Here is a 13000-nt window from a genome sequence, read left to right on the forward strand (position 1 = left end):
GGCCCATTTAGCCACATACTTTTTTTTTTTAATACAAAGGCAAAAGGGGTAAAATAGACAACGAAAAAAAGAAAAAAGAATGAGCGCGACGCAGACGCAGACGCAGGGACCGCACTCGCTGGCCTTCCGGGTGATGCGACTCTGCAAACCTTCTTTCCACGTCGACCCTCCCCTCCGTATCGACCCTTTCGATCTTCTCGCCGGCGAGGATTTCTCCGACGATCCCTCATCCGCCTCCTTGTTCCGCCGCCTCGTCTCCTCCGCCGACTCCCTCGACTCCGATCTCAGTTACCGCAATAGATTCCTCCTTAACCATCCCACCGATCCCACCGGTCTCTCTGGTCTTCTGCTCCTTCCTCAGTCCTTCGGGTTCGCCCTCTCTCTCTCTCTCTCGATTGATTGAGTGATTTGATTTGATTTGATCATGTGTCTGATTCGGATTCTGTTGTTGCGCAGAGCGATCTATCTCGGGGAAACATTTTGTAGCTATATCAGCGTCAACAATAGTTCCACTTCCGAAGTTCGGGATGTTACCATTAAGGTTCCTCACCTGCTCTGCATTTTCTTTGTTTTCCTTTTTCCTTCTGTTTTGCGATCTGTGCCACTAAGTAATTAAGGTTCCTCACCTGCATACAGATCAGTTATATATTTCACTCATATGTATCTCCCATGTCCTGTAGGCAGAAATTCAGACAGAGAGGCAGAGGATTCTACTTCTGGACACATCCAAGTCTCCTGTGGAATCCATACGGACTGCCGGACGCTATGATTTCATTGTGGAGCATGATGTGAAAGAGCTTGGAGCTCATACGTTGGTTCCTTCTCTCTTTCTTATCTTTTCCTTTCTATTTCTCCATGGCCATGACCGCAATTCCTCTTTTAGGTTGGTCTGCTCTGCTTTGTACAATGATGCTGATGGTGAGCGTAAATATCTTCCCCAGTTCTTCAAGTTTGTCGTCGCTAACCCACTCTCTGTGAGGACCAAGGTAATATATTACTGGTCACTTACCTAATGAGCCTTTTCTTTTTCGATTGCTTGATTCCTCTCTTCGGGTTTGTCTAACTGTTGCTCTTTCTGTTATGCAGGTTCGAGTTGTAAAGGTAAATTCGAGAATCTTTAGTTTTTCCTCTTTTTCTTCACTGAATTCAGATCCCTTTTATTGACTTGTATTCTTCAGCGATCCCTTGAAAGAAACACCCATTATGTACTTGAACCACTTCGGTTCTATTCCTTATTAATCATAATATTACTGTAGACCACAATACCTGAATTTTTCCTATTGTATACGATCTCATGTGTTGCTGATGTTGGGCAATCGTGGTATCTTTTATACCAGGAGACGACATTTTTAGAGGCTTGCATTGAGAACCATACGAAAGCAAACCTCTTTATGGACCAAGTTGATTTTGAACCTGCCAAGCAATGGACTGCTGTAAGATTACAAAATGAAGATTGCCATTCAGCAGAAGATCCTCCTACCAGGTATGTCAGATTTTCCCAGAATCCTTATGTGCATCATAAGCCACTTAATCTATCTAAATGTCCTAATTTGCTGTTCCATCTCTCTGTGTATCAGTGATCTCAGTGCACTGATACATAAATCGCCAGTAATTATCCGTTCTGGTGGGGGTATCCACAACTATCTCTATAAGTTAAACCCATCTGCAGATGTTTCCGGTCCAACAAAATTCCAGGGAAGTAATATCCTTGGTAAATTTCAAATAACATGGCGCACAAATTTGGGTGAACCCGGTCGCTTACAAACACAACAAATTCTTGGTGCTGTAAGTTTATGATTTCTACTCTGTGAAAACATGATGTGGATGTCTTGATTGTTTGCTCCTCGGTTTGAGATATTGCAGCCATTTTATTCTGACACTAATACATATATAATCAATAGTCCAAAGTAAACAGACAAACTGGAGAAGCTAATGCGGGGTATCTGTATGGTCGAGCTAGTCTTTAGATTTGGTGGCAGTTAGAACAATTTAGGAAAGCTCAGGTTGCACTAATATCTTTATTTAGCAGTATTATATTTACTACCTTGCATTTTATATCTGACAAAAGCTAGCTTAGTATAAAATTTCTGCATGTCTTTGTATGCTTCATATTGGATGCTACCTCATCGTGTAACAAACTTCCTTCATTGTAACGACTCCTATTTTCTGTTCTTTCAGCCAGTCAGCCGTAAAGAGATTAATATGCGAGTCGTAGAGGTTCCAGCTGTTATACACTTGAATAGACCCTTTCTGGTAATACAACTGTTTGTTCTCTCCAAAGTTTGTGATAACCAAATATTGAAGCGAATTTACATTGGATTTAAACTTAGTGTATACTATTCTTTGTAGGCTTACTTGAATCTCACAAACCAAACTGATAGGCAACTGGGACCATTTGAGGTCTCACTGTCACAAGATGAATCACAAATGGAGAAGCCGGTTGGTATCAATGGTCTCCAGGCTCTGGTAAAATATCTGAAATTTCTGGTTTGCTATTGTGAATCTTAAGGTCACCACAACTAAGCAAGCATACACGATGGCAGAATAGTAAAACCATGTAGTTAGAACTTTGCGTACACATACACGGTGGCAGAATTGTGTATCACGTTTTGGATATGCAATGCGTATGGCACCAAAATTTTGCAATGGCTAAGCTGCTTCATCACAATAACGCTTTAATTATACTGGGAACTGACGCCATTGAAACTCGTGCAGATGTTACCTAGGATCGAGGCATTTGGCTCCAATGATTTCCAATTGGTATGACCAACTGACCACCTCTAAAATGCTCTCATCCTTTCTTAGAACGTAAAACCTTATCGGTATATTTGCAGAATCTTATTGCCTCCAAACTGGGAGTCCAGAAAATCGCTGGGATCACAGCGTTGGACACGAGAGAGAAGAAAACCTACGAACTTGTACCAGAGATGGAGGTCAGTGTACTTGTTTCCTTTCTTTCTGTGTTTCAAGTCCCACACTTGAGTTAAAACTTGACATCGATTATGCCGTATGGTTGTTGTTGGCAAATTTACTGCAGATATTTGTAGAGTCGGACTAAATTTTACAGGCAGCCTCCGAGTGTTGTTCTTCCTCCACAGGTTTTGCTTATGCACTTCTCTTTTGCGTTCGAATTTTGGTTTATTAATATAAAATGTTATGGCTCCCTTTCTAAAAGAAAAAGAAAAAAGAAGAAAAAAGAAACGGCTTTTTAATATATATTTTTTAACTGTTTGATCTTGTTAATTGGAAACTGTTTGGTGTAAGGGATGTTTTTGTTTTTTAATAATAATAGATTATCGAAGTCTTTGCTTCTATGTAATCGTTAAATTCGTCGATGTGTATACAGAAATGCGTACCACTACAATCGTTTGCTTAGCCTGAGAACTGAGATACAAGTAAACATCTTGGTGGTTATAAAAAGGATAGAAACTATTTTATAATGTTTAGATTATTAAGCTTTCTCCAAAATTTATTTTCAATTCAATTAAACCAGTAATGGTATTCGGCCCGGCCCGTCAAAAGTAAAAATTCGGGGACTCCCTCAATTTCGGTCATGGCTCTATGCTCTCTCTACCTCGCCCACGATGGGTTTTCCTCTTGTTGATAATGATATCATTTTCCTTAATCATATATTATTAGCGCCTTTTTTTATTTGATGGGCGCAAATTTTTGTTTTACATTTTGAGAAAAAATTAGTTCACCAAAACAATTCACTGAGAAAAATAAACAACCAAATAAATTTTACATATAAACTACCAAAATTCTCCATCTAATTTTAATTTGGATGAATACAACTGCAAGCAAAAATCTCTTATTTATTTAAAAAAAGTACATTATAAAATAAACATCATTAATGATATTTAATTACATTTAAATATCATTATAAATATAGGTTTTGAAGAATAAATTAATAATAATCAAACTATATATATATGTTAAATACTCCTTTATTCAATTTAATTAAATTATAAAACGAAAATACATTGTTTTATTTTAATATAAAATATATTAAAACTTTGATTTTAAATATAACATATTAAAACATTGATTTAAAATATAAAATGACGTATAAAATATAAAATATAAATATGTGCGGTAGGACGGGTACTGATGTAGTAGAAATGTTAAAAGGGAAGCTGAGAAATTGGGAATAGTAGCCCAATCATTTTACCGTCGTCGTCGTCGTCACTCAGTAAAGTCAATTGGCGGGAGAGGTTTTTTTTCTTGTCCAAAGTTTGAGCAAACCCTAGCTAGGGGATCTTTCTGGCTCGTCTCTGCAACACCATGGAAGACACTCCTCAAGCTCATGTGAGTCTCTCTTTTCCTTGTCTAATTTTTGCCTCTCCCTTTCTTTTAGTTTGGGAATTTCGGATTTCCAAGTTTTTCTTCGGGGCGTGTGTAGAAAAGGAGTAGAGATCGGGATCAGGATGACGACAGCGGCGGTGGTGAAGATACCGGCATGCCTGACGGAAGCGGCGGAGGGAATCAGAAGCGGAGCGTCAGTGAGGCCAGCGACCAGGATGCTTCACCTGACGACGATTCCCAGGATACCCGTCCCAAGCCCAAGCGTAGTCGCACCCTTCCTCCTCAGCAGAATCTCATTGGTAAACTTCTTAACCTGTCCCTAATTTGCTCTAAGCGGTGTTCGTTTGTTCGAGATCTGGGCCTAGTTCTATCGAATTGGAGCATGTAATCATATCATTGGTGAAAATGATTTTCATTGAATTTTCGAGAGCTTCATCTTGTTTGGCTAGATCGTGTGCTCTTAGTTTGCCTTACTTTTTTCAACAGAGGTTGTCAAAGGAAACGGGGATCTTATCCCTAAAGCCGTGAAGATTTGGGTTGAAAGATATGAAGACTCTCCCAGACTTGCAACCACTGAGCTCTTGTCAATGCTCTTTGAGGTAGTCAACTTGTTATCGTTTTTCTACTTTTCCCTGATGCTACTGTTATAAATCAGTCTGCTAGATCCAGGCATCTGTCAATTGCTGACTGAACCATAAGTTTAACCATATCTTTACCCGAGTACCTCCTTCTTAATAGCTTCTATGTGCATGGATTTTCTAGGCTTGCGGTGCTAAATACTCCATCAAGGAAGAACTGCTTGATGAGACTGATGTCGATGATGTCGTTGTTGCCCTTGTTAATCTTGCTAGAGCGGTAAAGGATTGCTCCCTTTTCACTATTTCAATTACACTTTGCTTTATAAGATATTTTCAATATATTCTTTTGATTGCGGTTGGCCTATAGGGGGAACTAGAAGATTATCAGAGTTCGAGAAAGAAGGAACTCAAGAATTTCAAAGAAAATCTTGTGTCATTCTGGAATAATTTGATAATCGAGTGCCAGGATGGACCATTGTTTGATAAAGTCTTGTTTGACAAGTGCATGGACTACATTATCGCACTGTCATGGTTTGTGGTCAACATTAACAAATTTATGTTGTTACTGTGTGGTTCATAGACCTATTGATGATTGTCGTTTTTCTTCTTCTTTAAATTGCAGTACTCCACCTAGAGTTTACCGTCAAACTGCCACGCTAATGGGCCTCCAACTAGTCACAACTTTCATTTTCGTAGCAAACACACTTGGTTCACAGCGAGAGACCACCCAAAGACAATTGAATGCTGAAAGCAAGAAAAGAACTGACGGGCCTCGTGTGGATTCCCTCAACAAAAGGTTGTCTGTTACTCATGAACAGATAACTACACTGGAGGACATGATGCGAAAGATTTTTACTGGGTAAGATTGAATAACGATTATGCTGTCAGCCAAATAAATGGATAGTTCTTTTATGCTAGTATTGCTGACAGATTGTTACATCTTATATTGAAGGTTGTTTGTACACCGATATCGAGACATTGATAACGATATTCGGATGTCATGCATTCAGTCTCTGGGCATTTGGATTTCGTCTTATCCTTCTCTTTTCTTACAAGATTTGTACTTAAAATATCTTGGATGGACGCTTAATGACAAAGTAAGCTCCTTTCCCCCCTCTTCAAGATTATATATATATATTCGTAATAGTCATTGATCTTCTCTGTGTTTATTGAATTATCCAAAGAATGCTGGAGTGAGAAAAGCTTCTCTCTTGGCATTGCGAAAACTCTATGAGATGGATGAAAACGTCCCCACGCTTGGTCTATTCACTGAGAGATTTTACAATCGAATGATCGAGATGGCTGATGATGTTGATATGTCTGCAGCTGTTTGTGCTATAGGGCTTGTAAAGCAACTGCTAAGGTAATTTTCCCCACCAAAGCTTCACCACAAATATGTTGAAATGCCATGAGTAAACTTGAGTTTTTTGTGTTGCGCAGACACCAGCTGATACCTGAGGATGACCTAGGCCCTTTGTATGATTTGCTTATTGATCAACCTCAGGAAATCAGACGTGCAATAGGAGAGTTAGTGTATGACCACTTAATAGCACAGAAGTTTAATAGCTCTCCATCCAGTCTTACAGGTTTTCCCCTGAGATAGTCCAAGTCCTTGGCGCTAGAGTTTTTTTAACTCTTAAAAACTAGGTTCAGAGTTATTACATCATTTTTCAGGTCATGATGATTCTTCCTCTGAGATCCATATCTTCAGAATGTTACAAATATTACGGGAGTTCTCCACGGATCCAATTCTATGCGTTTATGTTGTTGATGATGTTTGGGAGTACATGAAGGCCATGAAGGTACAGTCTAAGAGAAATTACTGTTCTCTATTGCATGTTCATTATATAGTTTTAATGTGTACCTTCTACAGTTTTTATATCAGCTTCATGATGCTGCTTTTCTTACAGGACTGGAAGTGTATTATCTCTATGCTTTTGGATCAGAATTTTCGGACTGGGTCTACTACTGACGAGGACTCGCCGAACTTGATCAGGCTTCTGTTTGCGTCAATCAGAAAGGCTGTCGGGGAGAAGATAATTCCTTCAACAGATAATCGAAAGCAGTATCACAGTAAAGCTCAGCGAGTAAGATTATGTCTTTCCTCTTTCTGCGAAAATCTTCCTGTTGTTCTGATGATATGACGTTGCAGAAGCATCAGTACATAGATTAGTTATTTATTTGTTTTCTCTTGAACTAAACTAGAAAGGACAAAACACATTTGAATGATCTTATAACGCTCTGTATTTCATTTGTGCTTTTTTATACACTCGTTTCCCTTTCAATTATGAAGATAATGACGTTGATGTTCAACACTTTGAATAACAGGAAATGTTCGAAAACAATAGGAAAGAGATAACGGTGGCCATGATGAAGAATTATCCACAGCTTCTACGTAAATTCATGGCTGATAAAGCAAAAGTGTCATCTTTGGTCGAGATTATTATGTTTATGAAACTTGAGCTCTATTCTCTTAAAAGACAGGAGCAGGTGGCCAAAACCATTTCGTTTCTAAAAGGATGCTATTTTTCCTTGTTATTCACCTTTCTTAGTGAAAATTGCATTTTTTTCCCATGTCAGAGTTTTAAGGCTGCCGTCAGACTCATAAAGGATGCTTTTTTCAAACACGGGGATAAGGAAGCACTAAGATCTTGCATCAAGGCTATAACATTTTGTGCGTCAGAAAGTAAAGGGGAGCTTCAAGATTTTTCCCGTGGGAAGCTTAAAGATCTTGAAGATGAGCTTTTAGATAAACTTACTTCGGCAATTACAGAAGTCAAGGTACGCTTTACTTCCTTTGCCATCTCATACTCATCTTTATAGATGACATTTTTACATCTGTCTTCTGTGCAGGATGGAAATGATGAATACTCCCTCCTTGTAAATCTGAAAAGGTTGTATGAGGTTCAATTGTTAAAGCCTGTACTTGTTGAGAACATGTACGATGAGATTGCTTTGACTCTCCATAATTTCAGAAATTTGAACGAAGAGGTGCTAAAAAAGTTGGTTTTAGAGCTCTTATTATCTTTTTTTGTCTCTCTCATATATTAATGGAATAGTTGCTCATGGTTTCTTAGGTTATCTGTTTCCTGCTTCTGAATATGCATATGTATGTGACGTGGTCTCTGCACTCCATCATAAATTGTGAAGCTATCTCCGAAGCTTCCTTATCTTCCCTTATATCAAAGCGCGATACCCTGTTTGAGGAGATTTTGTACTTCCTGAATGGAATTGAGGAATCTAGGAAATATGGTAATCAGTTATCTCTCAGGGTAAGACGATTTGACATTCCAACGTAACTTACGCATTTCATTCCGTACATGTGTTTGTGTTATAAAGGAGTGAAAATGAACCTTCAATCCTGCAGATTTGTGCAATACTCAGTGAAGAATGGTGTTTATTTAGAAAGTCAAATTTTGACTCAAGTAAACTTGAAAGGTTAGGATACTGTCCTGACAGTGTCTTGCTTGAGAAATTTTGGAAACTCTGTGCAGAAATTTTGAACACCTCAGGTGACTCTTTGTTTTGCTTTTCAACAAAGCCCAGTCATTTCTTGATTTTCCAAATTACATATTTATCTTTGCCGGACTTTAACACAGATGAGACAGATGAGGAGGATGAGAATAAGGAGTATGTTGAAGAGACAAACAGAGATGTTGCAGCCATAGGTGCCTGCAAGTTGGTTATTAGTGATGTAGTGCCGAAGGTACTCACCAAGTGCATTTACATTGCTGCTGTGATGTCTTAGTTATGTCAAATGCACACTTGTAATATCTTAATTATGTTCCAACATCTGCGATGTAGTGATTGATGTTCACATACAATTGTTTTTAATGGATTATTTTCTGTTGCAGGATTATCTTGGACCGGAGATAATATCGCATCTTGGTATGCACGGACCTTCTGTAACAGGCATCATAAAGAATCTTATAACATGCTTAAGGAAAAAAGAAGATGACATCTCTAATATCTATTTGGAATCCTTGAAAAGAGTAAGCTTTTGAAAAAGATGATACAATGGTCAACTATTATTTTCCCGAAAATGCGAAGTTCTGTAGTCTTAACAAATTGCTGACACTATGTAATTCGGCAGGCCTATCAACGGTATGCAACTGAACTTTCTAGTGGCGGTGAAGAATCCAAAGTAGAGAAATGTCTTGAAGTGTGCCGGGAGCTTGCAGGTGGGCTTTCAGGAATGTATATCGGTGCTGCTCGCAACAAATACAGATTGGAGATTTTGAGTGTGGTAAAGGAAGGTGTTGAGTTTGCTTTTAGGGACGCCCCAAAGCAACTGTTGTTTCTGGAAGTTGCTATACTTCCGTTTGCAACAAGACTCTCAGTGCCTGACATCGTTGACATGTAAGACTGATGACTCTGAGGAAGTAGGAAGTTGTCTGCTAATAAATAACTTTAAATGTGCTCTTGTTTGCTTGCTAAACAGTAAGAGGGACGTTCAAGGGCGTATAATGCATGTTAATACAGACGAAGATCCCAGTGGATGGCGTCCTTGCTTCTCCGTCTTGGAAAGCTTGGAGGAGAAATGCTTGAAAACCGAGGATTTACAAGGTATGTAATGTGCACTTGCTCAAGATCTGATTGATTTAATCAAAGCCGGTAGATGAGTAAGATGTATATGTCTGCAAACTTAGTGTTGACTTATGATGATCCGATTTTTCACAGACGACAAGGAAGCAGCAACTGGAAGACGCAGGGGACGGCCAAGAAAGCGTCAGGAAACAGAGCGAAAGAGACTGTTTGATGAGCAAAGCGGAAGTGATGAGGATGAGTCTATAAGTGGCGGGTCAGACAGAGAAGATAAGCTAGACGAGGACGCTCCTCTGATCGAGACAATTAGATCGGCTGCACGACGGAAAGCGCTCAGGGGTGAGCGGTCCAAGGGACACTGACGGGTGAAGCTATCAATCGAATATGTGTTTGTGGACATAATAATTTATGTATTTTAAAGTTTGTATTTAGTTGATACAGTCGAGGAACAAAACAAAACTGCTCTTTGTTACATAAATCCATCATTTCAAGTTTAGATTACCAAGAAATTATCATTAGGAGAAAAACGTTGAAAGCATCAAATGTAGAAAAACAAACAAAACTTGCATAGATTAATCAACTTCTCCCAGCAATTCTCATCAAAGGAGCAATAACACCCTGAATCTCTAGAAGAGACTGTTGTATCCTAATCTCCTGGTTAACCTCCCTCTTCAAGTTCCTGAGAAGCCCTTTAAACTCGTTTTTACCCTTGATGTCCTCAGCTCTCGTCTCCAAAACCTTCTTTGTCAATCCCATCAACAATCCAGAATACCTCTGGACAGTGCAGTACCTCTGCAAGAAACCTAGCAGCATTCCCAACTCGCCTTCTTCCATATTCGACACGCACTTCATCAGCTTCCTCCTTGCCACTAATTCCTCCATCACTGCCACCACATTTGCCGGTTTCTTCTCCTCCAACACGGAGACCAGAGCCTCCTTGTGCCTGAACTTCTTCAACAGCTTATCGTGTCTCGCAAGCTTCAATCCTTTCTTCTGCTTGACAAAGTAATCCTCTTTGGATGGCTTCTCGCTCTGCCCTCTCTGGAAGTACCTGAAATACGTCGGCCTCAGTGCCCTTCTCCTACTCTCGTCCACTTCGCTCCTCACACTCCAAAGACTCAAACTCTTCTTCTCCCCCGCATCTCTGAGTTTTTTCTTGCCGGCAAACACAACGCCGTTAGACCCTCCGATCACCCGGGTGGAACCATCCGGGGAAAGGCAAAGAGACATGAGAGGAGCTGGAAACCTCATAGAGTAAGTCACCTTCGCTCTCCCGTAGTCAAACACTTTCATGTATCCGTCCAAGGCAACGCTCACAAGTCGAGTCTCAGCCGAATCCATTCTCCCCACGCAGAGAGAGGTGACGGTCTTGTTGTGACTCTCCATGGAGCAAACCATCTTCCCGCCTCCGATCAAGTCCCAAACCTTGACGCTGTTCCCGCCGGCGGTTGCGATCATTCCACCGGAAGGCAGGTACACGACGTCCTCCACAGGGAGTCCATGGTTGATCTCGGCGATCCATTTGGACTTGTCCACTCTGGCGTCCCACACCTTGACAGTGTGATCGTAAGAGCCAGTAATGAACATTGAATCGTTGACGGGGGAGCAATCACCGCAGCGGACATAGTCCTTGTGGCCTAACAGATCTGAGATGACGGTTGATCCGGCGACATCCCAGTACTTGACGACTCCATCGTCGCCTCCGGAAACCAAGTGAAGTTTGTCCTGAAAGGGATACTTGACGAATCGGGCGGGGGCGGTGTGGGAGCGGAGGCTACGGAGAGCCATGCGTTCCTTGATGTCGAATACCTGGACAACACCGGAGAGATCGCAAGCGGCGAAAAGAGCGCCGTCGGAACGGAAACAGACGGAGGAGACAACATCACGGAAGGAGAAACGGCGGGAGGAGGAAAGAGAAAGAGAGGAAAAGAGGGAGACGCTGGCGGAGTGAGCGACGGCCAAGGAGTGAGGGTGGACAGGAGAGAAAGCCAAGGCGGAGATGGAGGAGACGAGATTAGGTATGGAGTGAGGTTTGAAGGAGGACCAGTATCTGGATTCCGGAGTCTCCGACTCGGAAACAGGTTTAGCCGTTGATTTTGGTTTCACTGGGAATACCTTCGACACCTGGTGATGCTCATTGAGCCGAACACGAAGCTCTTCCTCCATTTCTCTATAGGGCCAGACAGAGGAAGAAGGAGGAGGAGGCTGCTCTTAGGGTTTAAGCAATTTGGCCACGCGACAGGGATTAATTGAACTAGAATCCAAATTTTCTGGTTTTTAGGGACTGGGCGACTGATAAATTAAATGGGTCATTCATCGGCCCAATAAAATAACTATCGGTAAAGCCCCTTAGTGATCCACTAATGATATGTAAAATCCAATTCCCGGAATGGTTTGAAAAATAGTTTACTAAATATTTTGATGCGAATTGTAATTTCCTCGTAAGAGTTATAAACTAGAAAGAAAAATGTTGTAAATATAGCTTATATTAATTTAAATTATATTCGTCCACTAGAGGATGGCCCGTGCTTTCGCACGGATGATGTTTTTAAACTAAAGATATAATTGGATTTGTATTAATATTTGGTATTCAATAGTATAGGATAAACATAATAGTCTTGTATATTTTAATTTTAATTCTATAGAGTTAAATCGCGTGTTGATTTGTATATTTTAACTGTATAGAAAGTAAATAATATATACAATAGTAATTAGGTCTGGTTTTAATATAAGTACGTATATATTATATTTTCTCTAAAACCGTTAAATTTATCAATCACGGACATTACCTCAATGGTGTATAAGAAAATGCAATCTTTTAATATAATTTACAAAAATTGTATATCGGTTGAAAGATAACATAAGTGATATATAACAATTTCATAAATTTGGATAATCTATTTATGAATACCTTATGAATAAAATTTAACTATTGGCAAAAGTATATGATAAACTAATCTGCTAAAATGTTAACAAAAAAAGAAAATATGATAAATATTGTAATTGTAAACAATTTTAATATAAAATTTAATCTTTAATCTACTTGAAATAAGGTAAATTAAATGTTTTAAGTTTAATAATGTACGAAATATTAATGAAAAACATAAAAAAACTGAGATTTTTCACCTAAACTATTTCCTTAATTAAAAATTATAATACCTATTAAATCTTTTAGATATTCGAAAATAAGATTTAATTCCAAGACCCGATTAAGAGATCTGTTTTAAGAGATGACCAGAATATCTTTCAAAGTAATGCTATTTTAATATTTTAAAATTTAGTTTAAATTAATTAAGTGCTTACCAAAATTAAATTTATTATCATTTTTATCTAAAATCAGTTAGTAAAAGAGGTAATATTAGTTGAAATTTATTTCCTTCCTTTTTCGTTTCTGAAAATGATTTTTTCTTATAAGTTTTTAAAGAAAAAATGTTATCAATCAAATTTTTTATTTCATAAAATGTATATTATTTTTATTCATGGTTAAAAAATATATTAGTTACATAAGATCTTTTAAGATATCTTGCATATCTTATGTTTCAAAAAAATATTAAGTATATATTTTTCAAATT

The 13000-nt window shown here is 38.9% G+C and overlaps 3 protein-coding genes across 3 annotated transcripts; 2 read left to right on the plus strand and 1 right to left on the minus strand.

Moving 5' to 3' along the window:
* Positions 1–55: 55 nt before the first annotated feature.
* Positions 56–3314, plus strand: LOC17888655 (trafficking protein particle complex subunit 13). The gene is made up of 12 exons (XM_006293364.2): positions 56–369; positions 457–541; positions 681–811; positions 884–986; positions 1087–1101; positions 1338–1483; positions 1578–1785; positions 2179–2253; positions 2350–2466; positions 2716–2760; positions 2835–2933; positions 3038–3314. Exons 1-12 carry the CDS (start codon positions 80–82, stop codon positions 3056–3058), a joined length of 1335 nt encoding a protein of 444 aa, XP_006293426.1. The 5' UTR covers positions 56–79; the 3' UTR covers positions 3059–3314.
* An 814-nt stretch (positions 3315–4128) lies between these two features.
* Positions 4129–9924, plus strand: LOC17890217 (sister-chromatid cohesion protein 3). The gene is made up of 21 exons (XM_023785068.1): positions 4129–4308; positions 4403–4604; positions 4792–4904; positions 5068–5160; positions 5251–5414; positions 5506–5742; positions 5836–5980; positions 6068–6246; positions 6324–6469; positions 6558–6685; positions 6794–6970; positions 7212–7373; positions 7464–7664; positions 7737–7874; positions 7961–8155; positions 8251–8395; positions 8483–8589; positions 8738–8875; positions 8977–9242; positions 9325–9449; positions 9564–9924. The coding sequence occupies exons 1-21, from the start codon at positions 4285–4287 to the stop codon at positions 9788–9790; spliced, it is 3312 nt and encodes a 1103-aa protein (XP_023640836.1). The 5' UTR covers positions 4129–4284; the 3' UTR covers positions 9791–9924.
* Positions 9876–11656, minus strand: LOC17887897 (protein SLOW WALKER 1). Its single transcript, XM_006295768.2, has one exon. The coding sequence runs from the start codon at positions 11592–11594 to the stop codon at positions 10005–10007; it is 1590 nt and encodes a 529-aa protein (XP_006295830.1). The 5' UTR covers positions 11595–11656; the 3' UTR covers positions 9876–10004.
* Positions 11657–13000: the final 1344 nt, after the last annotated feature.

This window comes from Capsella rubella, unplaced genomic scaffold (genome assembly GCF_000375325.1).
Source record: "Capsella rubella cultivar Monte Gargano unplaced genomic scaffold, Caprub1_0 scaffold_4, whole genome shotgun sequence".
In the NCBI taxonomy this organism is placed as follows: Eukaryota; Viridiplantae; Streptophyta; class Magnoliopsida; order Brassicales; family Brassicaceae; genus Capsella; species Capsella rubella.